Below are 27,909 nucleotides of genomic sequence, written 5' to 3'. Positions count from 1 at the left end.
TTTTTTTAGTTTCAAGTTTTAGCTTTTATCGCCTTTATTATTATCATTAACGTTCCTAATATTTATCTGAAGGCTACTTTTTACATGGACCTTGTGCGGATTTCATCTGGCAACTGTCTCCAAGGATAGTGGATATTCATATGAATGGGATGTTGTGCCCATATCAGCATCGTAAAAATCCCTTATAAGCAGCAAAATTCCACCCCTACATTGTAGAGATTCTTAGCTGCCAGAAAACCTACTTACAATAGTTTCTTCCCTCAAACTGCTAGATTTTGGAATCCCCTCCTGGGTCCCTGCTTCCCGACTGTACTGACATGCAGACATTAAAGTGTAATGAGAACAGATATCTCGCTGCTCAACTCCATGCATAATATCCATGTAGATTTGGTTCCAATTACATCAAAGTGGTACTGTGCCTGGTTTGGGGTAAAATAACAGTTATAAAAAAAAAAAAAAAAAAAGAAAAAATGGAAATTGGAGAATATTTATTAATTAGTGTCTATTATCTATAGTTAAAATTTTACAAAAATCAGTTTTCTGAATTTCACATGAAACTAAATTAAACTAAATATAAGCCACATTACGACTTTTTACACCTAGCAGCTGTCTTCCAAAATTCATAATGATCAGTTAAGAAGCTTAGGAGTGAATCCTATACATAGGAATATAGAAACACATTCTTAACTTTATAGAAATAAAAATTAGGGAGAATGCCAAATTTCAGATTCCTATGTTCATCTGTTATTTTTTTTTAACATTTGCTAAGGAGATTATGTTTTAGGTAGAGTCTGTTACTATGCTTGCATAGAGCCGAACGTCCATATCATTTACTAAGTCGTCACGAAACATGGTCAAAACAATGGAACATGGTCTAACTTTAAACTGATTTCATTTGGGGACATCTATGTCAAAGGTCAAGGTCACAAAAGCGGCAAAAGTTATACTTCTGGCAACAACTTTCATTCCGTTCATTGAAGAGACTCACCACTTGGCCCATATTATAGCCAATGAGGCAAAGCATTCTATATTGACTTTCGCCATGAAAAATTTGGTCATGGGTGAAATTTTGACAGAATTTCAACTTTCCAATTTTTCCAAATATCATGCATGGATGTGATGCTCCTGGATAACACCATGCAAAAATGTCAGCTTGATCAGATAGTTTTTGAGTTACCAATGCTTGCATTACATAACTTTGGGAGTACTTTATATAATATAGAGGAGTAAAACCTCAAATTAATACTACAACAACTTTCACTTAATATCTCTACTAAGGTAGAAGTTATGTTTTCAGTAGAGTTTGTCAATATGTTTATATAAAGCTAAGCATCCACATCACTTGAGCAATCATCACCAAACTTGATCAAAATATCAGTCATGGTTTAACTTGAAATTGGTTTAATTTTGGGATGTTAAGAAAAAAGGATTACACTTTTTGCAATAACTTTGGTTCTATTCATCATATAAACTCGTTACTTGGCCCATATTGTAGCCAATGAAGTTCTGTATTTTATATAACGATGGCATTGAAAAGGTCGATAACGGTGAAAATTATAACAGAATTTCAGTTTTGAATTTTTCCAGATTTGAGGTATAGATCTGATGCTCTTTGATAAGAGTAACCGCCATACAAACTGCCAGCTTGATCAGATAAATAGTTTTTGAATTATCAATGTTTCCACTGCATAACTTTGGGATTACTTCATACGATTTAGCGCATCTGTATGTTGTCAGGCAGAGCTATGCAGTTTCACGACTGACTTACGTTTCTCGTTTAATTATGTTTTTTTTTGTTCACAGATGACTCATATCTAGGGAACTTCTTGCTCTGCTAGATTGATTCCAGTATTTAGTAAATATTTCAAATTCTGACCCTGACAATCCAACTGGAAAATTTCACCACCGGTGAAACCTAAAATCAGCTCCCTTGATAATTGCAACTCACAATCATTCACCACAATTTGTCTGTCTGCTCTCTCTCTCTCTCTCTCTCTCTCTCTCTCACACACACACACACACACACACACACACACACAGACAGACAGACAGACAGACAGACAGAGAGTTAAGTGAAAGATTTTATTGCACAGAAATTAAGTCCTCAATCATCGCCAAAAAATATTTACATGTTTCAAGCAGTTATTCTTATCTTACTTGCTATGTTCAGATTTTGAAGTTTTTTTTGTTTTTTTTTTAAATTATTATTACTTACTAGTAGGAGTGGGGGAGGGCTTGCTGGATCATAAAATACACTTAAATACATCTTAATTTATGCAGATTTTGTATTTATTATTACAGAGCCAATTCTCTATTACATTGTACCTAATATATAGTACTGATTTCGAAAAAGTTAAAATGACTTTGGTGCCATCAGCTAGAATCGAAACCAAAACATTTAGCTCTTTAGCCACCTTCCCTGCTGATGTAGATATCAAGATATTGATAAGAAATATTTATTATCAAACGATTTAAAGAAATGAATTGAATTTAGAAAAAAAAAATATATCAGCAAATTGAAATGAATATTTTGCATTTCAACTTGCTGGCATATATGTCTGTACACATTCATCCATCCAAACAAAGATTTTACTTGTTATAAACCATTTTTGGTGTTTGATTACTATTTTCTGTTAATTTTAGTGTTATGTGACCGGTAGTTTAAGAGTTTATCGGTTAAATATTTACACACACACAGTTTTGTTAATACAGATTAATTCACTGCAAGTAAGGTACATTGCTACTGAAACGTAAAGGGCTACTATGAATTATAGACCATATCTAGTGACATCCTAAGTGCAGTTGTGCAGCAAGATGTTTGTTCACATTACATTTAAATTTCTGCATGTTGATACAGTCAGAAAAATAGGGAGCAGAGAAGGAATTCCAAAGACATTCACAGCAAGAACTTGTCTTTTTTACCACAATGAAAAAAAAAAAAAAAAAAAAAAAAAAACTTTCCTTCCTTTTCTATGCATCTAACATCCGATAGAATTTCTATGGACAGAGCTTTTTTTTTTTTCTTTTTTTTTTTTTGCAAAAGATTTTCACCTCTGGAACACATTACTGTGGGACTATTTTCCTACAGATTAATTACAAGTTGGCTACATTCAAATACAATGTCAACAAACTGTTCTTAGAAATCACTAATCAAATGCAATTCATAACATTGACTAATGTTAGTACTCCAACAGTGTTCCTCATTCTCGACTGGTAATCATTCCCAGCTCATTAATCCTTATCTTTGAATAGTTCTTGACCTTGACTTAATAGGAGTAAAAAAAAAAAAAAAAAAAATAAGAAAAAAATCATAATAACCGGGGTACATTTGGTCCCATTGTTGATGGTTTGCAAAGCTCTATGTGCTGATATTAAACATTTTTTGGTGTCATGACAACCAAATTTTCATTTGGGATACAATGATATAAAGAAATCGCAATTCCAATTGAAATCATAGATGAAGTCTGGAGTCTCTATTTATGTGCCTTCAAACAAGGACAAAGTTAGACATCAGAATAGGTTTTAATGCAGGGAAGAGAGAGAGAGAGAGAGAGAGAGAGAGAGAGAGAGATTCAGCTCCCAACATTGAGCAGACTAGATTGGACAAAAAAAAGTCTCAATCTTATATACATATATATATATATATTTTTTTTTTGCATTTTCACCCCAAACAAGGCACAGTGCTACTTTGATGTACAGGGTTACTACTTGGGACATAAATTGCAGGGATACTATGTAGGGAGTTGAGCAGCAAGATGTCTGTTTGCATTACACTTGAACTTTTGCATGTCAGTACAGTCGGGGAAGCAGAAACTCAGAAGAGAATTCCAAAGTCTAGCAGTTCTGGGGAAGAAACTATCAGAATAAAAGGCTTTTTGACATTTGAAGATCTCTATTGTGTAGGGGTGGGATTTTGCTGGTTATTTGGTTTGTCGGGGGGGGGGGTATTTACGTCGATGGGGTACAAGGGCTTGTAGTTCGTCAGAGCGTCTACCATTAAAATACTTGTAAAACAAGCAGACAGATGACACATTTCGTCGATGGGACAGAAGTTGAAGCTTAGATGATAGTTCAGAACCTATTAGGTTGGTGACTCCTTCGAACCCTGACTCGGAGTGAAAGACAAGTAGTAGATGCACCAACCTAAATGTGACAATACTCTATACATGGGCGAATGGTGGCCTTGTAAAGGTACAGGCATAAGTAACTTTCTAGTACGGTAGAGAGAACCCACCTTCCTTGCAGCAGCCTTGGCAATGCCCTTGATGTATCTGTTCCAACTGATGTTGCCTTTGAACATTAAGCCAAGGAGTTTGAACAAAGTACTTCTAGGTAATGTATCATTAGCCATAGCTATTGGAAATTGAGAAGGTTTCTTGTAATTATTAAAGGAAACAAGCTTAGTCTTGGCAGCATTGAACGTTACCATTCATTTTTGTCCCCATTCCACTACAGATTGGAAGTCCTCCTTTAGGGTTTTTGCCACTGCCTTTGATATGTGTTCATTCGTTTTCCCCTTGTGCCTTTGATAGAGCATGGTGTTGTCAGTAAATATACCTATCTCAGAGACAATTTTATCAGGGAGATCATTTATAAATATCAGGACTGATAAAGGCCCAAGGATCGACCGCTGAGGTACACCTGCATTTATATCATATTGTTTTATCTAAAACTCTAAAACGATTTGATTTTCACTGACAGAGAACAGTTACTGCACTTTGCTCCTATATATTTAGTTTATTGGACATCATATCAATACAATATTACAATAATGAATACATTAAAATAATAGAAATTAACATAATCTCCACAAAACTTAGGCATGAAGCCCAGTTGACTTTAGGGGCAAGGGGTTGAGGGTCTTTCTAATTGTTTACAATACTTTGAGATTACTCTTAACTGGTCCTTTTCACCAGAATACCACACTCACACCGTGAAGTTAACCCTATTTAATAGAACCCCAATCGCTTATATGAATGAATTTATGTATATGCGTGCGGGTGTCACTTTGGTCCTAGCCAAAAGGCCAATTGAGTCAATTTGATTTTTTTTTTCAGCAAACATCTTGGCCATGTGTAAAGTCATTATTTACTTCTTTCACTCCGCAGAAAAATGTAACAAAAGGTCAGAAGGTGGGGAGAATCAAACTAGCACACCTAAAGGAAGTACATTTTGGCCTATAAAAAATCGGTACTCCCTGGTCAGGACACTTCAGGTAGCAAGCAATAAATTTTCTCCACCCAAAAGATGAGAGGCAAAACCCGAGAAGGTGGGCCTCCTAGAACTGCACAGGACCAACAGCCATACCTTAATAAACTGGGAAAAAGCCATATCAATAACAACCTAGACTCGGCTTTGCCCCCACCCCAAGAATAAATCCTACGTCAATTCTAAAACAGTTTCTTTTTCTCTTTGTTTTTATAAGATAATTATCACAAATTCCATGTTATATTAAAAAGAAATATGAGCCTGGGTGCGTTAATTTTAATTAATTTATTTTCTTTTTACACAGTTAATGACAACAATTTCAAGAATTGAGGTGATTATATGCCACTCAAACACATTTAATTTATTCAATTAAACACTTTGCTCTCAAACCAGACAGTTTTATGTTTCGGTAGACCTTTGTAATCTTTTTTTCTGGCAGACTATATTCCAGATCTTAATGCCAAAAATATATGTCATAATTAGCTGGCAAAAAAAGAATAGGCAGAGCACATATATATATATATATATATATATATTTTTTTTTTTTTAATGTTATTAGTCCAGACAAGGCATGAAGCCACATAATGTAAAGAGTTAAAAAAAAAAAAAAAAAAAAAAAAACTATTTTAAGGTCAAAAAGTTGCCAACAATAAGTGTTAGATGGAATTAGATTCTGACCCAGAAAACAGCAATCTTTCCGTTTGTCAGAAACATTGCTTCATGGAATGCGAGAACTAAAGGACAAAATAAGGGAAGTGAGAGTTATGCGACTGCCAAAAGTAAACCCAAGATCCACTTTCTACTCTCTTTTTTATTAAAATAGTAATTTTTTACAATCTTGAATCTCATTTAAGTCATCCTTTCTGCATTTATAAACCTGTAATTTTCACAAAGTTACTTGGGTGTGCCTAACAGATGATGGGAAGAATCGAAAACGGTTAACAAGCAGTTTTCTGGATATGGACATTATTTTACAATGTACTACTTTATGAATTTCAGTGATCGTCACCATTCTTAATATGGGGTGGGGTGGGGGGATTTGTGTTTTTTGTAATAAAGCTCGCCCAGCCGTTTCCGGTTATTCCTGTCATCTGTCAGGCACACTTCATAGAAATTGCAGGTTCATAAATGCAGAAATACTTTTAAGTCTAAAGGAGTTTTTTTAATGGATGTATATTTAATAAATTTAAAGAAATTAACTTGAGGTGGGGGGGGGGAACAAGTGAAAAACATTGTATATTTTTTTAAAACTATGTGACCATTTTTAAAAAATTATTACTTAAAATCCACAAAAAATGTACACAAAAGGTATTCGGCATTATTTCAAAGTGAATTATTTTTGTTTAAAAACATAATTCATCATGTCTTTTTTTTTTTTCAATAAAAATAATACATTCTTCGTAGTTACTTACTCTCTCATGCAAAATTTCAAATATTTTTCTATCATACTAGCTTTAAAGTAGTAGAAACTAGGTAAAGATTCAAATTTACATATTCAGGTACTGTACTAATGCTGCTACAGAAGCGGATATAAATGAAGAATATATGAAGAGTTTTAATGCAAAAAAAAAAATTAATAAGCACCATTTTTTTTTTTTTTTAATGGTGAACCTATCAGGCCAGAAATTGTTGTATTTCAACACTTGACCACATCTTCAAATTCTGTTTTACATAATGTGATATTGACATAAATTTTATTTGCTTTCAATTAAGAAAAGTTTTTATTTTGAGTCTAGATGTTTGTCCTTTCATTGTTTAACTAGTAGGGCTTTTGGCCTTGATAAGAGATAACTCATTAGTAAAATTATACTTGTATTAGAAGAATACTTGTCCTAAGAGGGATAAAATTAATTCCCAACCTCCTCAAGCAAAATAGTTTTGTACTAGTTTTATGACCCCCTTAAGATTAAACACATAGTACTAAAACTTAGGTCTAGAGCCCTTATTCTAATTCTAATAAAAATTCATTACCTAATTTTGATTCCAGGAAATGTTTAAAATTTAAGGCTTCAGGGTTTTAAATAGTAATTTAAATTCCTGAAGTCTGGCTTAATTTATGGATCAATGCAAATCTGAAATATTTCAATTTTCAGATGGGAGATTGTGTCCATATTTTTCTCCCTAAAAATCCATTAAAATACTCCAAAGAAATTGAAACTTGAGCAAAATCTATATTATTTAGATTCTTCAAACTACTATTCTCATCTCTTGTGTTTTCACATTTCGGTCGATGTAACCTACAACCTTCTTCAAATGTATCTTGTTGAACCGGGACTCTTTTTGTTAAAAGGATCCATGGTGCAGTGGATAAAGTACTTGGTAAAATTCAGTTGTAAGTTGAAGGTCCTTAGCGCAGTGGTTGGAGTACTTAAACAAAAATTAATTGTAAAAAGTGATATTTTCCTGACGGTTGAAGATTCAGTGTAGGCAACGGAAAAATTCAATTGCAAGTTACTTAGGACCTCTATCCAGTCATGGCTGATAGAACAAGAGCATGCTACCCCCATGAAGTAAATAAAAGGTTCTGTTCGAAATTCCGTCCAGATTCCAGAGTTCAATAAATACACCTGAATAAGGTTGGAGGTTACATTAACCCAAACGTTGTGAAAATGACGCTCAAGATGAGAACAGTAGTCCAAAGAATCCAAATAATACAAATAACCAATTCTCATCTCAAAAATTCAGAAATAGGAAATATTTATTAATTGATGTCTTAATACCTATTGCTAAAATTTCATAAAACCTGAAGAAAGGCCTCTACTTCCTTTGCATGACACTAAAATTAAATATAGCACACATTATCCACCTTTATGCCTAGCAACTATGTTCCAAATTTCATAATGACTGGTAAATTAGTCAAAGTGAATTATAGACATTGAAATATATAAATATATCTCCATTTATATAAAATCAAATTGAAAAATATTTGCATTAACAAAAATTGATTTTTATTGAATGCTAACTATTTATGTAATTTGTATTAAATTACAATTATTTTATGTAATTCGTATTAAATGTAAACTATTTTATGTAATTCGTATTAAATGTAAACTATTTTATGTAATTCGTATTAAATGTAAACTATTTTATGTAATTCGTATTAAATGTAAACTATTTTATGTAATTCGTATTAAATGTAAACTATTTTATGTAATTCGTATTAAATGTAAACTATTTTATGTAATTCGTATTAAATGTAAACTATTTTATGTAATTCGTATTAAATGTAAACTATTTTATGTAATTTTTATTAAATGTAAACTATTTTATGTAATTTTTATTAAATGTAAGCTATTTTATGTAATTTTTATTAAATGTAAGCTATTTTATGTAATTTTTATTAAATGTAAGTTATTTTATGTAAATTTTATTGAAAAAAAAAAATGAAATAAAAAATAAACAAATTTACACACACCATCACGACAACCATAAAATAATTATAGGAAGATTTCAAAATATAAGACCATTTATTCTTTGCTTACTGATTCTGTTGGAAGCAACAGCAACAGGTGGAGGTTATGGTGGCTAAGTGGTTTACAACACCGGCTGACAACATGGATGTGCAAAGTTCAAATCCAGTTAGTTCCACAGAAACATTTTCACTTATGAGAGAGATCATGTGATCACCCCTAAGTACCAGAAGTCTATCTAAATAAAAAAAAATCTAACAAGAAATGGGGGGGGGGTGCTATCAATAATCATCCAATTCATTTGGAATGAATGAATAAATAATACTCAACAACAACAATAGCAGATAATAATAAATAGGTACGAACCACAATATGATCACCAGTTTTCTGATCAATAAGAAAGCAAGTGAAGCTAAGTTGTAACTGGGGTTTTCCAAGATCATTTTCGTCGTCTGAAAAGATAAATCGAAAATTTTATCAGGAAAAAAAAAAAATTCATTTAATAAAACATTAAGATTTTTTAGACTGTTAAAAACAAAAAAAAAAGTTATAGACTATTGACTTAGAATGAGTGCTTTATACCACATTGATGGTCGAATATGGTTAAATTTGTGCACATTTTTGCATTAATTTCTATTAATCCCTAACTGCATCAAATAGATATTGTAATACAGTTTTCTGCACCTAATCACAACAAAGGTTCATACAAAATTTCAGTTAGATTGATTCAGTAGTTTCCGAGAAAAGGGAAATGGACAGACAAAAAAAAAAAACATATATATATTTCCCCAAAAGCTCTGGCTTTGAAGAAGGGGGAGACTAAAACTTGTTGCTATGGTTTCAAATGATCTGAAAAAAAACAGCAAGGGGAGACTTGATTCCAAATATTTTTCATGTTATTACATAGAAAAATGTAAACATGAAAAGCAATATGGTTAACATTAAACTTGGAAAAGTAAAAGGACTAGTTGTTAAAACTGGAAAAGAAAAAGACAAGATATTCTGATAAAAAATATAATAAATTTATAACTTAAAATATTGCAGCAATAAGATTTTTTTTAAAATTCAATTTAAAATTATATATAAATTCTTAATTATGCAATATTTTAAGTTATAAATTTATTGTATTTTTTACTAGAATATCTTGTCTTTTTCTTTTCCAGCTTTTACTTTTCTAAGTTTAATCTTAACCATATTACTTTCCATGTTCACATTTTTCTATGTAATCCATGATTTTTCCAGGTTTTGCTTTAAAATAATATTTTCTTTTTTGTGTTCAATATCATACACATTATCAATAATCCATAAAAAATTATTACCAACTTCTTAAATTGACTTAATAAAAAAAATCAAATAAAAGGTATACTTAAGTAAATAAACAGAAAGAAGGGACAAAAAAAAAAAAAAGAGAGAAACAGAATTAATGGATCAAGTCATAAGCGAAATATTATCAGCCCTAGCACGGCAAAGAGCATCACTTTTGTTAACTCTCTCTATATAACCTAAAATAAGATGGCATGCAAGCAATATTCCCATTATAATATATGAAGGCGTCGACAACAAAAAAGTTGCTATAGTAACCAACAGCCAATCAGAAGAAACTGTCTCATGTTCCTTACTAATTTTGAGGACTTTTGAACACAAGTAACTTTTGTTTTAATGAACGAAAATTGAAAATTTTTATTTCAAAATATAGCTGAGAAGGTCACCTATGAACTGTAAAAATTATTTGAAATTTGGTTGCAAAATGAATGAGCAGTGAAGCTTTAAAGCAGTTCTGAGTAAAACTAACACTTAACCACAGATTCAAGCACAATAGTGTTTAATGATATCTCACCTCTTTTGGAAATAGGGTATGATTATGAATATCTCCAGCACCAAATAATGGTTATACACTGAAATTTACTCTATGTATGAAAACATTTGAAACCACAGCAGCAAGTTTTAGCCTCCCCTCCATCAAGGCCAGAGGTTTTGGAGAAATATCAGATATTTTGTAATTCATATGCAAAACTAGGAAAACAAATAAGTATGATTAAAAGATTTTATGGCTGTAAAAAAGTGTCAAAAATAGGCTCTGGATGATGGATGATCCCTTAATGTGAGAGTTAAGGGCAAATGTCACATAGCCCACAATTCAGGTCATTACCTTTCCAACGAACCTTCATTTGTTAAATTCTGATCAATAGTCGCTGCAATTTGGAATTTATAAAATTGCCAAAAAAAAAGTTGGTGTATATATATATATATATATATATATTTATTTATTAGTGACCTTTTGAGGTGATTTCAATACAAATGTATATATCTTAAATATGATTGTAAAAAAAAGACATTAATGTTCCTTTTGATTTGCAATTTAAAAATAGATAACAACTTTTTGAATATCAAGTTGGTCTCTGTTTCACGAAAAGAACATTTCAGCACAAATGTTACAAATTTTGTCCAAGAAATCAAAAAAAAATATTTGTGAATCTTTTAAAATCAAAAACAATACCAAAAAATATTTGTGAAACTTTTAAAATAAAAACAATACCAAAAAAATAGCTTTAAAAAAAATTTCTATTTTCAAAACTATTATGCGAATTTGTGACTGATATTGCAATTATATAAGAAATATGTAAAAAAAATGTTATGATTATTGTGTCAAGTTAAAGTAGGTCATTTTGATTTTACTGTTGGTGAAAGAAAATGATCCAATTTTTATATTCATTTAGATTCCTCTTTCAAAAAAAAAAAAGAAAAGAAAAAAAGGGAAACACAAAAACATCTTCTAAACATGGCAAAAGACATTTCTGATGTTGCAAAATTTTCTTTTTAATTTTAATCTAACATATATAAAAGTTATCTTGTTAGAATTCCAAAGTCACACCCAAATAGCAATTACGCCGACTAACCAAACATTGCTTTTGACTGACCAATTTTTAACTGCTATTAGCTCTGGTCTTTTCGAAACTAAGATCAATTGGCATTTCCTGTCTTCATTTGTTGAAGAAAAAAATCATAAAATATTGTGAAATACAAAACTATTAACATTACAACAACAAAAATTAGTTTAAAAAAAAAATCTTTTCTAAACCAATATGCAAATTAGGTAATCTTGCAATTGATATAGCATATACATAAGCAGTATGTAAAAAAATATTTGAAACATTTAAAATAATAAACATTTCATTCGTAATTTCTTTGTAAACACGAAACAAAATCTTTCTCATTCATTCATATAGATAAAACATTTTGCCTTAACAGAGTTCAAAACCAGCTTCAGAACTTAGTAGGCGATGCCTTTTTCTCTTCTTTGAAATCTCTTTCCCACTGCTCTATCGTTATTTTCATGGCAAGTGCTCCAATTTTTAGCTCCAATCTTTTGTCTCCCTTTGTCAAACTTTCACAAAAAAAACACTCAACTAGCTACAACCACTATCAACAATTTTCTCCACTCTATTTGTGCCTAATTCTAAACGCAGATTCCATGAACAAAGCTTTTTTCCTAGAATAACCAATTACAATATGGTAGCCTTCCTAGAACAACCAATTACAATACAGTGGCCTTCAAGTTCAATGGAAACAAATTCTTGTTCAGTCGTCCCTTTACTAAACTACCACCTTACATTTGTTAACCCTTATCTTCGAATAGCCTTCGAGCCTTGATAATTGGTGACTACCTCAAAAAAAAATTTTTTTTTTGTAATTTCAATAAAAATGTACTCATTTTTTAAATGCAACTGTAAAAAGAAGAAAGAAAACAAGAAATCAGTTTTTGTATTATTATTCATCAGACTACTGTTCGTAGCATGTTCTTGTTCCGTCAGCCATGACTGGATTGAGGTCCTAAGTAATTCGCAAATGTATATTTCAGTTGCCCACACTGAGGATTGAACCTTCAACCTTCAGGAGAATATCACTTTTACAAGTGATTTTTCCCAGTACTCTAACCACTGCGCCACGGGAACATCAATTATAAAAGTGACTGGGAAAAATCAATTGTAAAAGTGATATTCTCCTGAAGGTTGAAGGTTTAATCCTCAGTGTGGGCAACTGAAATATACATTTGCGAATTACTTAGGACCTCTATCCAGTCATGGCTGACAGAACAAGAGCACGCTAAATAAAGGGTTCCATTTGAAATTCCGTCCAAATTCCCGAGTTCGACAGAAACATTCCTGAGTTCGACAAGATACACCTGAAGAAGGTCGGAGGTTATATCGACCGAAACGTTGTGAAAATCACACTCAAGATGAGAACAGTAGTCTGATGAATAATAATACAAATAGCCAATCCTCATCTCAAAAATTCAGAAACGTCAGAAATCAGTTTGTCTTTTTCACTTGTAATTTAGAAAAATAGATTGCAACTTGACTTTGTGAGTCATTTGTCATGCTGAAGTTTGAAATAGCATTTTCACGCAGATTGTCGAAGAAGTGAAACAGTTCAAGTATCTCAGCTCAACCTTTACAGCCAAAATAAAGGTAAGGATGAGATTGCAATCTGCATTGGTCACACTAGTGCAGTCTTATCAACACCAGAATAGATTTTGGCATCAACAAGAGATGACGCTCTCAACAAAATTGAAGGTAGGTGATGCTATCATGCAATAGCATTGCAATCCAATGAAATGACCTACCCCTCCAAAAAAAGTGAAGAGGGGGAAAAAAAAGAAGAAATAAGTGTACCAGCAAGACAAAGGTATGGGAAGTAGGGGTTGGTGGAAAACAATGGGAAGGAAGTTCACTAAGGCACACAAAGGATGTCGGAAATAGGATTGCTAATCAAGGTATGGTGGACAAAAGACTAAGACACAGAAGTCAGTATATTCATAGTTAGTTTATGGACACTTTTAGAAATGGCAGCGAGTTTTATGACAGTTATGAACAGTTTACGGACAGTATTGAGTTTTATCTGTTTTTTTATTTTTTAGAATCCTTTTGATAGTGGATAGAGGCATTGAGTCTCTAAGATTCCAAGTGAGCATTGTCTGAAGATAACGGTTTCAATCCTACCGAAGCAGGCCAGAGGATTAGTAGGCCAAAACATGGGGAGACAAAAACCATGAAAGACAGTAATTACTCCGGATGAGTTACAAAACTCAGCATTCCTATCATGTCACAGTTAATCACCTGAAGATGGCCAGACGATGAGTTGGCCGAAACGTAATGAAATAACAACAACTACGAAGATGAGGAGAAAAGTCCACAAAAAGAATGAATGCACAAATTATGAAGCCCATCTCAAAAGAATTTTTTTTAAATAAGTAAAAAAAAAATAATACCATTCGATACAGACCCAACAATGGATGACCATATAAAAACAAAAAATTGGATTTATAAGACCATAAAATCCAACCTTGATTGCCTTTCGAGGCCCATGGTACAGTGGATAGAGGCGTTGAGTCTCTGGTTCCAAGTGAGCATTATCTGAAGAGGATTAGTTGGCCACAGTGTGGTGAAACAACAACTATGGAAGGCAGTAACTACTGGGGATAAGTTACAAGACTCAGCATTCCTATACCGTCACAGTTAATCACCTGAAGAAGGCCATATGATGAGTTGGCCGAAACATGGTGAAACAACAACCACAACTATAAAGATGAGGATAACAGTCCACAAAAAGAATGGATGCACAAAGTATTGAGTTTGTGACGGTTGAGGACAGTTTCCAGTTTAGAACAGTTGAACATAGATTGTGGCTCAGAGCAGACCGAGAAATGACGGACATGGTCTTGGCAAATAACTAAGATGCAGACATTTGCGGTCAGAAAGTCGATGATATCACACACACTCCCAAAGTAGAAATGAGATATACACAATGTGTCGGAGTTTGTATTGTCTGTATTTTCTCTTGTGTTTTTTTATTTTTTATACATTTGAGCTAATGCCCACCTCCTCGGCAGTCATCTACATGAGCACATACTTTTGCACACATGTTTTCGCCAATGAGTGATCCAGAAACAAATCAACAAAACAAAGTCTTTTTTTGATACATACACTAGCAAATGTTCCCAGCATTTGCAGGTATTAAACGTAACGCTAAATTCGTTAAAAAAAAAAAAAAAAATGAAGAAAAAGACTGGGACATGTGCATGCGAGTATTATGTTTTTTTTCTAAACAGTTCACTTCTTAAAAGTAAAAAAAACAAAAACAAAAAAAAAACTCGAGCTGAGATTGAAACCAAAACCTAAAGACAGTGAGTCAAGTACGATAACCATTAGGCTAGATTAACATGATCTTTAAAAAAGTGTTTTTAAACCTACTTATTCTTAACATGATGAAACTGTCAAGTGAACCATTCACGCATGCGCATTCATGAAACAGTTCACAAACAGATAAAAATTCAATGATCGCCCTCCAAGTACCAATTTTGACCCCAAAGCAGCTTCTTTTTTTTTTTTCGATGAAAATAGATTAAAAAGTTTTCCACATTTCTGAATACCCTATATACCAAATTTCAAGTCTGTAGATCAAAGATTAGTTCAGTATATAAGTTGAGAATAGATAGATATATAGATATGTGGTTGTTGGTCTTCCATTCTTTTGAATGTCACTTTCCCATGCGTGGACCGTGATCCTCTCCTGATTGTTTGACTCAAGACAAATCTACTCATGTATGGAAATACAAGGAAAATGTGCTGAGGTTTCAAAGGTTTTATCAGAGAGAAATAGTTTACTCCTTGGGAGGAGAGACCAATACGCAATTAATTAAGTACTTTTGAACTTTTTTTTAAAACTTAGTTTTATGATGGCGACACATGGGCAGAGTCTCGAGGCAACATTCACTTAGATTTCTACATTGTCAAGCAGATCTCGTCTGTATCATTCCCAATGATAAACTGACTAGGAATTCTGTTATGTTCCTCAAACATGTGATGTTATCCCTTTGTCACATTATTCGACACCTACATTTCTAGTGAATTTTGTCTAGGGAAATAACCTTTGACTCCTTGTTTAATGACACCACCTGCAGTTAGACATATTTCTGTTTGAAACTAGGCTATCCTGACAGGTACTGATGTGACCCTTGCCAAAATGCATACTAGTTAACATAATCACTACGTACTGGCATAGGGTCCCAATATATAACACTTGTTCTTCATCCCAGACGATACTCAATGACTTTGCTAATTTTACTAGATGCTAAAGATAATAAAAATCCCCTGTTTACTTCACAGAGACAGTTTGAAAAATAACTGCACATTTTTTAAGCCCTTAAGAAAATAAGAATTGATTATTGTCTATAATCATCTTCTCTATGGATTCAATTTAAAAATAGGCTAATTATCACTTGACCTCTATGATCTGTTTAACTGTAGTCAAGGAGTCACCTCCCTACTCCTCACCCAGCCAACATTGCTTCAAACAGGTTTCATTACTTTATTATAGTTTTAAAGCTAAAATGGGCTGGGGAGAATACCACCCTCAACATTTATTCTAAAAGGAAGGACAAACTTGTATCATGTCTTGGCCTCAATCGACTGCAGTACTTTTCAGCTTTATGCAGAGGAAGACAGGAAAGTTTTTTTTGTTGTTTCTTGTTGTTGTTGTTGTTGTAGCAAAGCGAGTTCTGGCTGTAAATGACTTACAAGAAGGAAGCAGAGATTGGAGCTCAGTCGAGCACCTTACATGAACATGTTCAAATTCTTGTGGGAACGGAACTTGAGAGAAATCTGTTGACATTCATTTTAAAAACAGCAAAGTTGTGATCTGAACAAACCAGAGATTGAGAACTTAACTGAGTATTTTTCAATGGAAATAACAATAGAGACTAGCAACATCTGTTCGGTGAGAAAGGGGGTGTAAGAAAGGAAAAGATTATTCCCCACTAGATTACGAAGTCAATTTTGAATTCTGTCTAGACAACAAAGAGTACTTGGAACTCATCTTCCTCAATCCAAATAGCAACTATAAAAAAAATATAGTAATATATTAATAAAAAAAAAAATCCATTAGGTACTTGATAAAAATAAATGTCTAAATCAATTATAGTATTATTTTAAATGAAAGTTTCATAACATATATATCGTTTCTGAATTTTTGAGTTGAGCATTAACAATTCGTATTATTTAGACTACTGTTCTCATCTTGAGTGTTATTTGCACAACGTTTCATTTGCAAGGGTGTGTGGCATAGTGCATGCACTTGGGAAAATTTAGTTGTAAGTTATACTCTTCTGGAGGTTGAAGGTTCAATCCTCAGTGCGGCTAACACTGAAAAATACAATTGCAAATTATTTAGGATTTCTACCCAGTCGTGGCTGTTGGAACTAGAGTATACTAGCCTGTGGATTAAATTAAGGATTCCATTTTAAATTTTGTGCAGATGCCCAAGTTTAATAGAAAGATTCCCAAGTGCGACAACATGCAGCTGAAGAACATCAGAGGTTGTGCCCCCTTGATGTACATATCCTCAACGAATATATCCCTAACAAACCTGGTTGGCAACAAAATCACACCTCTTCACTGTTGAAATCCCTAGATGCCAGAAGCTTTCTACTCTAATAGTTTCTTCCACCAAACAGTTAGACTTTCGAATTCCCTTCTTGCTACCTACTTCTCTGGCTGTACTGATATGCAGAAGTCTAAATGTAATATAAACGAATATCTTGTAAATCTACCTTTCCTAGGTATGGTACCAAATAGTATCCCCTTGCATCCAAGCAGCGATATGCCTTGTTGGGTGTGTGTGTGTGGGGGGGGGGATGTGAGTAAAAAAAATTTTTTTTAATTAAAAAATTGCACGAATAACATTCGAGATGAGAACAGAATAATCCAAATAATATGAACATGTATATTTCTGAATATATGTCACTCTAAATCTAAAAATGAAATCCTTTGTTTTTCTTGACCCACTTTTTAAGGTAGAAATGAGACCAACAAAACATTAAACTTGAAGAACAAGTTTTAGCTAGATTTTATTCAGGAAAATCTTACAACCACTTTTTTTTTTTTAATTGATTTTTTTTTTTTTTTTTACCATCTTAAATTATTTTATTTTACTTTTTTAGCTAACATATATCTTCTAATACATAGTGAGATTTAAAAAGTTAGACCTAAATAGCATTTAAGCTAGCATGTAAAAATTTAATTCTGACGTCATCATTTTAGTAATTATAGGGGCAACCGGATTCATGAAAACAAAAAAGAACTTCAAAAGCTACCTGGCAAATATACCCAGTGAACTAAGTACAAGAGAGATACAAAAAGGGGATAATTTGAGTCTTATGAATATGTCTTCATTGAAATGTATGAGATAGTGAGTGAATGTCTGGCATCCTGTAGAATGCCCCATCCCTGATTAGAACAAAATAAAAAAATACAAAAAAAAAGTACAAATTTCTTTTGTTATTGTTACTTCTCACAAAGACAGATGTTATGCATTCATCCAAGTTTGTGCACAGCTTAGTGACCATCTCACTTGACCAATCATCATCAAACTTGGGGCCATAGTCTAACTTTTTTTTATAGTCTAACTCAGGGTTCCCCAAAGTGGGCTCCACAGGGTTCTGGGACTCCGTGAATGAGCGATTCCGGAAGCCCTTTCTTAAAGAGGACCAAATGCTTTATATAGAAAAACTAAATACTAAACTTTAGTAATTAGATTTTGTTTCATTCTGAATTAGTTATTTCTTCATATCAAATTGCATTACTATTTTTTATTACTTCTGATAGTTTTTGATATTTTGTACTGAGCAGCTCTTTCTGTTATTAACTGGCATGATTTTTTGGCTATCAATTTAAGGACAATAATAAAGATCATCCTTTAGTTGTGTTTTCTCCAATCTATTCATATTCATTTATTCTTAGTGGGATCAAATTTTTTTCTCTACTAACACAAGGGGTCAAAGCAATAAATTAAATATCCTAAATAAATAATGAAAAATAATAATGATCGTAAAAATCAAAAAAACACTTGAATTGCAATCAAAATTTCAACTGTTACTGAATATTTCAAGGTCATATAAGTTAATTTGCTATGATATAGGCAAAGTTGGGAGTCTGATAAACAGAATCAAAGTTATCAAAAATGCAATTTAATCTTTAATGAAGATATTCCCAAATTAAATCAGTTATAAGTAAGACCAGGGTTTCCCAAACTTCAGAACATCAAGGTGCCCTTTGAGCAGGGCAAAGGTTTTTCACAGATCACCAACAAGATAATTTCTAAAACTAATATGAAAAACATTAATTTCAAATTTTTACACTAACTAATGATTTTTGGGGTTCCTTGACTTAAGGCTTAAGCCAAAATTAGCAACCACAAAAGCATTGATAAACTTGCTTCTTTGGGATGTTGGAGTTATGAGTCATCAAAATATATACCAGGTAAAGACTGCTTATGATGGATGTAGATGAGAATAAATAATGAATGATATCGACAATAAAAATGAATAGGTTGGAGAAAAGCACAACTAAAAAATGATCTTTATTATTGTCCCAGACTCCTACAATGGCCGCTAGGCCCAGACTCCTACAATGGTCGCTAGGCCCAGACTCATACAATGGTGGCTAGGCCCAGACTCATACAATGGTGGCTAGGCCCAGACTCATACAATGGTGGCTAGGCCCAGACTCATACAATGGTGGCTAGGCCCAGACTCATACAATGGTGGCTAGGCCCAGACTCATACAATAACGACTAGGCCCAGACTCATACAATAACGACTAGGCCCAGACTCATACAATAACGACTAGGCCCAGACTCATACAATAACGACTAGGCCCAGACTCATACAATAACGACTAGGCCCAGACTCATACAATAACGACTAGGCCCAGACTCATACAATAACGACTAGGCCCAGACTCATACAATAACGACTAGGCCCAGACTCATACAATAACGACTAGGCCCAGATTTTCAATCCTGTAACTACAAATGTAACAGGGACCTTTTTTGGCGCCATGAATATATGACTCTACTACTTACTGTCAGATACGAGTTGAATATTGTAGTTTAGGAGAGAAGGCATACTGTTCGTAATCAGAGCTATTTTCTCTGAAAAAGATACACTTGTCAGATTATATATATATATTTAAAAGAAACAAGTTGAGAGTGAGAGATAGTTCCAAAATGTGTAGGAGTAAAAGCAAAGAATAGACTGCTTTTTATTTCTCCTATGAAAGAAGATTCCCACTTGAAGAGTTCCTGTGACTTCATGATAGTTAAATACAAAGCCTTATCTGTCAGCTTCATTTAAACTTTTACCTTTTACTTCATTCCTGAGAGAAAATCCGAGATCTATGTGGGCAGATATCAGACCCGAAGTGTTTTCAAGCAAAACCTTTGAAAGCTATCACACAAGTACACACACACACAAGTTTTTATTTTATAGATTTTAAATTGACGAAACAGAAACATTTTAATTATAAACTAGCTAAACCTACCCGGTATTGCTCGGAATACAGTGAAATCATTTTTATTTTTTATTTTGCACCTTTTTAAACTTAAAAAGGTAAACAACTATTATATTTTACAATTTAAAATAAGTTATCCCCCGTTTTGATTTTGATTTTCAGGTGATAATTTAAAATTTTTCCTCTTCTCAGTTGTCATATTAAAAAAAATAAATTGTATTCAAGCATGTTATTATATGACTAAAACAGATTAGGCAGAAGCAAAGTCTTGTTAGCTTAAATGCTATTTGAGCCTGACTTTGAAAATCTGACAAGATGGTTTTATATGTTATATTAATGGCTTGTGTGACATGTAAAAACTTTAAAAAAAAAAAATTTTTTTTTAAATCCAATATTTCTTATTCAATATTTTCAGAAATATTACTAAACTAGCATTTCAGCCCGGCGTTGCCCGAGTGTTTGGAGGTATATGTTGAGCAAAAAAAAAAAAAAAGTGGTAGTAGGAAGGCAGGCTGGAACCCGTACCATGAAGGAGGAACAGAACAGGAAAAAAACGTGACGTCTTTGCTGTTACGACCACCACCAAACCCGAAGTGACATAGGTTTAAATTAAGGCTAGACAATCAAAAAGAGGGGATGACTTTTGAAAATATCGGCGAAAAAAGCTGTAGAAAAGTGCCCAGTTGAGGGTGAAGAAATAAATGTTTTTAGCCAATTGTTTTGTATTTGTTGTCTGAAGGGTCGAGCTTCCAAACAATACTGATCTTGTGAAAATCTGTTGCCTCTGTCAAAAGTTTTAGGCAGACATGCAAACATACATACATAGATTTATATCTTTGTAGCTCAAATTTTCGACCCAAACTAATTAAAAAGCTTGCCCTACCTCTGAATACACTTTATGTAAAATTTCAAATGTTTAGACCAGAAATTCGCTGAGTAATTTGGTAGAGACCGCAGAGGTCAATTTTTTAAAAACTTTGCCCCCTATTATGACCCCTTAACATTTGTCTTGGGCTCAAATCGTTATTAAGTTAGATCCATGTCCAAGGAACCTATATCCAAAATTTCAAGTGTTTATACCCAAAATTGACGGAGGAGTTTGGTAGAGTTCTCAAAGGTCAAATCGTTGAACTTTGACCCCTTAACAGCCAAATTTCTGGCTGAACACGGATTGCAAAGATTTTCCCAAATCTCAATACCCTGTATATCAAATTTCGAGTCTGTAGACTAGAAATTGACAGAGTTATTGCATAGGGAAATGCACACACACACACACACTTTCACTTTTATAGATATATAGATTAGCAAACTCGCGCAGGACTTAGCTGAAGCAACTGAATGTTGTAAAAGCAACTATTGCTTAAAGTGTTTACAATTTTTTTAATAACTTCTTGAAGTGACTGATATTTGACCTATGTTAGGGACCACTGTCATACAAAATTTAATCAAGATTGGTTGAGGGTACGAGGGTGAAGGCGGATGATCTGATTCAAATTCACAAAGAAATTAGTCTGTGTCATAGTGGCTGCCCCCGGGATGGTGACCTGGTGTGCACCATCCCTAAGTGAGGGAGTTTATGAAGAGCTGTACCAAATATGACATTGATCTTGGAAAATGGAGTGCACCATCCCTAGTTTGGTCATGATCAGTCTAGTGGTGTGGGCTGTAGGAGAGTTGTGAACAGACACACACATCACATACGAACGCTATTACTTCATATAGATATTCAAACGAAATGAAAATAAAATGGAGATATTCGAGATAATAATTATTTTCAGCAAGGCGGAAGTTATGTTTTTGGTAAAATTTGTTACTATGTTTGTGCAGTTTTATGTCCACACTGCTTGACCAATCATCACAAACTTGCTAAAAGTATTGGCCATCCTCTAATTATGAATTTTAAAGACAAGAAGAAAGTGAAAGTCACAATTTCGAAAATAGCTTTGATTTGGACTTGCTATTTGATCCATATTGCAGCCAACGAAGCTCTGCATCTTAATACGACTTTAATCATTGACCTTGAAAAGTTTGGTCAAAGTCAAAATTTTGACAGAATTTCACTTTCTGACTTTTACAAATTTCATGTATAGATCTGATGCTCTTTGATAACGGTAACATTTCAGCCTGATCAAGTATATAGTTTTTAAGTCAGCAAAGTTTCCATGGAATAACTTCAACAATAGTTCGTACACATTGTAAGGCCCAAATAAGATTTTGATCCATTCTTACGTTGTCAGGCAAAAGTATCCAATCTCACGACTGACTTGTATTCTTGTTTACCACTTGTATTTAACCAACGTTGTCCTGGTGGAACACTTTAGAAATTAAAATTCATTTAGAATTCTTGGGGTCATATGAATTTACTTTTAAATTCTGAACTATTAAGAATGATTTTTAAATATTAAAAACAAACAAAAAAAACTTTGTTATTGTTCTGTTAAAAATACATCTTTTAATTATATCTAAAATCAAAATTTATAAAATACTTGTTTTTTTAATAGTTTTAATAAAAAAAAATGCAAAGCAGATTTTTATAACTTAAATGTTTTATGAAGTAAAAATTTTGTAGGGCTTAAAAATGATATCAGCTGCAAAATGTTGGGGATCATATGAATTTACGGTTACAGTCAGTTAACATACTTCCTAACTTCCGGAGTGTCTACTACCGGAAGCGGTGACAAGGAAAATCTGTTCCTACACTTTTATTGTTCTTCAGTATTTCTATTGTAAAGTGATTTATTGAAATAAAGTACAAGAAAAGGACATTATTGAAAAATATACAATAAAAATTAACAAAATTATACAGATAAAAATAACACAATTACTCTTTATTTGCACCTTTAATAACAAAATTTAACAAATAAGTTTTCACTTTAGTTGAAATTTTATAAGAAATATATGTTTATGAAAGTATAAAAATAAAATTATTGTAATCAAAATAACAAATGAAATTATTGAAAAAGAACGGAAAAAGTTTTTCCAATGATTATTAAAAGAAAAAATAATAATTTCAATAATTCTTAATTAAAATTTTTTTATGTGTTTTCAATAATTCTTTAAAAAAAAAGAAGCGTTTTTAATAATTCTTAAAAATAAAACTAATTTCAATTATTCTTGATTAAATAAAGACTGAAAAAATTTTTTTAATGATTATTTAAAAAAAAAAAAAAAAAAAAAAAGAACGATTGCAAAAACGTAATAAAGAGTAAATGAATAAGTAGATATAGGCGTGAGAGAAAAAAGTGAAAAACTGATTTGCCTTGTCACGGCTTCCGGTAGCAGACATACCGGAAGTTAGGAAGTACGTTAGCTGACTATTACTAAATTTACTTTTAAATTCTGAACTATTAAAAATGATTTTTAGATATTAAAAAAAGATTTTTTTTAAATTCTATAGATAATGTTATTGTGATGCTAAAAATACATTTTAAATAAATTTAAATAAAAATGTATTGAATACTTGTTTTTTGTTATAGTTTAAAAATATGAAATCAATTTGACTTAAATTTTTCATCAAATAAAAATTTTGTAGGATTTAAAAATGATATCAGTTGTAAAAAGTAAAATAAACTGAAATTTTAATAAACAGTAATTATAACTATGGTTATGTGGTGACTGAATCTCAATTCTTACGAATGCTAAAAAGCAATTAGCTATAATTGCTACACTCTTTCTTTCTCTGCTTTGTTTGGATTCACTCTATCACTCCCAAAAGCAAGCAAGTCTTCATGGGAATGTGTTAACTAAATACTTTCAACCAATAAAAAATCATTTCAAAAACCAAAAAGTAACACATACCTATGAAAGTAACAAGCCAGTGCGAATTTTGGTCAACAAAATCAGTTTTCTCCAGACTCTACCAGCCACCCAAGAACCTTTTACTCCCCCCTCCCGACTGTGCCTTTGGTCCAAAAGCAAGGGAAGAGGCAAAAAGGAGCCAATGACTCAAATACAAGCTTTCTTTATTCTCACACACTTATGAAAGTCAGGCGAGCAGAAATGAATTGCTACCACACTCTACAAGAATGAGGTAAACCAACGCACACACATACACAATGCCATGCTGTCAAATATTCAATCATATTACTAGCACATGTATATTCACACTATGAACATAATGTCACATGTTGAAGCTGTGCACACACACACACACATGACAGCCGGTAGCCAAAATGCACTGAAAGATTTGAAGTGAAGCTGTCAAAACTGATGTCGGCAGTAGTGAAAAGTCAAGTATTTGACCCTCACAACTCCTGGGGTTAGAATACCTGTCAGAGAACAGTTCATATATATATATATATATATATATATATATATATATATATATATATATATATATATATATATATATCCCAAAATAGAAGGCAAGTGAGACAGAAAGCAGACAGCCAGCAGGAAAAAGCAACATTAGACAAGCTTGCTGTTCAATCCACCTCCCCCCCCTCTTCTGCCAACCCTCTTCATTTCTAGGTTGGCACAGGCACACAAGGCAAATAATAAAGTAATATTTATATATTTTTTATAAAAAACGAATTTTACCTAACAAGTTGTTTCTGGCTGACAAAAAACACACTCAGCGTGCGACGACATCACAATAATTTTAACCTTGTGACTACAAATTCAACTTCCTTTACAAATGTGATTACTAGGGCTGTGACAACAGCATATTCTTTTCATTGTTTTGATTCTTGAGTATATATCCGTTAATATCTTATGTTTTTATATAGACTGATGTGGTTCTTGGTTGATTGACTGTCTTACTGTGTTGGATATATATTTGAGAGCCAAAAGAATGAAAAGAATATTCTGTTGTCACAGCCCTAGTGATTACACTAAAAGCATTTTCACGGTTGAAACTAACTTTTACATTATTATCTCATGTATAAAAATATTTTTCTAATAAAATTTCGTTTTTTTTTTTTCATTTTCCATTTACAAAACTTTGCTCATGTTTTCGGTAGCACTTGCTACCTGGTGACCCTTCTATTCTCTTAATGTTCCATTAATTTCAATTATATGCATATTATTCCTACGCTAAAGCATAACATTTATAGACAATTCATGTTAAATGTTGGTGTGGTTCTTGTTTATGCTCCAAGACACTATTGGCGTCCAAAACCGTCCTACAAAAGCCAGGGATCACATTAGTTATTTGGATTCTTTGGGGTTTTTTTTTAACTTGGGAGTAGGGAGGGGGCACTTATCAAGGCCCGGAGCCCACTCTAGATAAATGTTAGGTAGATGGTGAGGCAACATGATCAGTAATGGTGGAACTTGTATATGGCTAGATCATTTAAGAGGATAACTCAACAGAAACCTATTCAAAATAGATTAAAACATGACCATGCTATAGTCAGCTGGGAAGCAGCCCTATGGTATTGTGTTCCACAAACGGATAGTTCTAGGAAAGAAACTCTGCTGATGGAGACAAAAATAACCCTCTCCCTGCATCAAAATATCTTTCTCATTCTCTGAGAACAAAACAATAACTACAGTTTGATTCTAGTCTGTAAAAATCAATTTTCCCAGTGTCTTATGGACATCCATTGTTTATTGGATTTTTCCACTTATTCATGGAATCATCTAGAAATTAAAATAATTTCTGGGTCTTTTGGATATCTGCCATCAGTAAAATTGGTTGCTGGTGAATTAATCAACAGAGCAAGTAATCTCCAGCTTCACCGAATAGGTAATTGGTTTATACTCATTGATTTGAACAATGACTGCATGCAAACACCAACATAAAATGTAGAGAGTAATGATACTATTTTGATACTCACTAGGAGTTTTCACATGAATCTTTACCAAAGTGGCAGTTCTCATGCAAGTCTTGCTACAGTGGTTGATATACTGAAGTTTGTACCAGTCTGATAGCTTTGAGTCGTTCAAAAAATATGTTTTAATAATTATGTGCAAAAAATTAAGGCACAGCAAATGTACAACAGGAACAACAGTCACCAGTCCCTGCATTGTAAATTACACTCTTCTAGAGGTTGAAGGTTCAATCCTCAGTGTAGGCGATACTCAAAATACAAATGTGAATTACTTAGGATTTCAATCCAGTCATGGTTGATGGAATGAGAGCATACTAATCACGTGGATTAAATAAAGAGTTCCATTTGAAGTTCCGTGCAGATTCCAGAGTTCAACAAGATTCACCTGGAGAAAGGCAGATGTTACATCCACCAAAACATTGTGAAAATAACACTGAAAATAAGAACAGTAGTCCGAAGAATCCAAACAATACGAATAATCAATCTTCATTTAAAAATTTCAGAAACATAACATGCAACACCTATTATGTTTTTTAATTTCAAAATAGGAGTTATCACCTTTGGTGATTTTTATTTTTAGGTGATTATTTAAAAAAAAATTTGTAATAGCATCCGATTAAGTTGGACTAAGTAATTGTTTTTTTAATAAATCATAGTGAATGTTATTACTACTGCAATAACATGGTACATCAATAACAAATAAAAATTGGCTTGTCAAAAGCAAAGGTTGAGTTGTCAGTTTAAATGCTACTTGTGCCCCAATTTGAAAATCCAGCAAGATAACTTTATATGTTAGATGCACTGGACTTCAAATATCCATGTAGCCATTGTTCCAGGCAATGTCTATTGTCTTCTGTTGGAGGAAATTGAAAGGTATTCAGTTATAATTGGACAGCTATTCTTTGAGGCTTTTTCGATCAACAAACTTGTATTGGAAAGTCAGGTGGTATCAGATGATGGATCTTCAGTGCTGATTACCCTGATATAAAATCCAGACTTGTTATCCGATACATATACAACTTGCTGGGTTTCCATTGAGCCAACTCTGATGTGCATAAAAAGCCATTTGTGAGGAATTAATCATCTGTGACATCGCCTATTGGATGATTAGTCACGAGATGTTCGCCTGTTGCACGTGATTTCGATGTTTGTTTCAGGTTTTACTATTTATGCATGGCAAATTAAGACACGACAAATGTACGAAAAAACACAACTGCTCCTGCTGATTCTCTATTTGTGTAATAGAGCACAACAATTTTAGGCATGACAAATTGCTCTTGCTGTTTTTTTGTTTTAGTTTTTTCTAGCTAGTAAAAAAATTAACAAGTTTTTTTTTTGTTCAGATTTAGCAGAATATTTTTAAAAAATAATAAGAATCAAAAATAAAAAGAAAAGCCGCTATAAAATAAAAATGAACATTTGTTTACTTTTTAAAATCGTTTTTTTTTTAGTAGTAAATGTTGAAAGCAGCAATGATGTAATATTAGGTTGAAGATGTTCTTTGATTGAAAATCACATGAGGCAAAGGTAATTTAAAGAAATATTGCATTATCACTGTTTTCAATAATTAAACTTCTTTAAAAATTTTAGTTGTTTCTTTTGAAAATCTGAATTTAAATTTATCATAAACAAATCTTGAACCTTGCTAAATTGGGTGTGTAATGACTATGAATCAAATGCAAATCTGAAATTTTTTGATTTTCAAAATGGAAGATTGTGTCAATATTAAGTCTCCTAAAAACTCTTAAAAATTGAAATTTGGGGAATATTTATTAATTGATGTCGAATACCAATTGTTAAAATTGCATAAATATTTGGGGGTATCTGCATTTTCACAAAGGGCTTCCACCCGGCATTGGATAAAACTATATTAAACTAAATGTAACCCGCATTATTACTCCTTATTTATAGCAACTGTTTCAAAATTCATAATGATTAGTTAATTAGTTTAGTTGTGAATTATGCACATTTTATATAATTATATATAAATAAATGCACCTCATCTTAGTCACCAATTCCACTCCCCTCTAGCCTCAAAATAACTCCCTACTTATATAACAGCAGCTCCATCTCCTTACTCTTCATTTCGCTTTTTCCTTCTCCCTTATGTCCTATACTTCATCCATTTTCATTAGATGCTTTTATTCCAAATTTTTACTTTTATGTTTA

General features: G+C 32.6%; 1 protein-coding gene across 50 annotated transcripts in view; it reads right to left on the bottom strand.

Annotated features, from left to right (window-relative positions):
• LOC145258179 (uncharacterized) overlaps positions 1-27,909 on the bottom strand; it is a 399,192-nt gene that overhangs the window by 196,144 nt on the left and 175,139 nt on the right. For all 50 annotated transcript variants that reach the window (XM_080116006.1, XM_080116009.1, XM_080116011.1 and 47 more), the window contains one exon: positions 8,985-9,070. In XM_080116006.1, the coding sequence (XP_079972132.1) occupies positions 8,985-9,070 (86 nt within the window). The remainder of the gene's footprint in view (positions 1-8,984; positions 9,071-27,909) is intronic.

This window comes from Euprymna scolopes, chromosome 33, assembly GCF_053919585.1.
Source record: "Euprymna scolopes isolate OS-2025 chromosome 33, ASM5391958v1, whole genome shotgun sequence".
Taxonomy (NCBI): domain Eukaryota; kingdom Metazoa; phylum Mollusca; class Cephalopoda; order Sepiida; family Sepiolidae; genus Euprymna; species Euprymna scolopes.
Note: the sequence above shows the minus strand (reverse complement) of the source record. Positions and strands in the feature narration are given on the sequence as shown.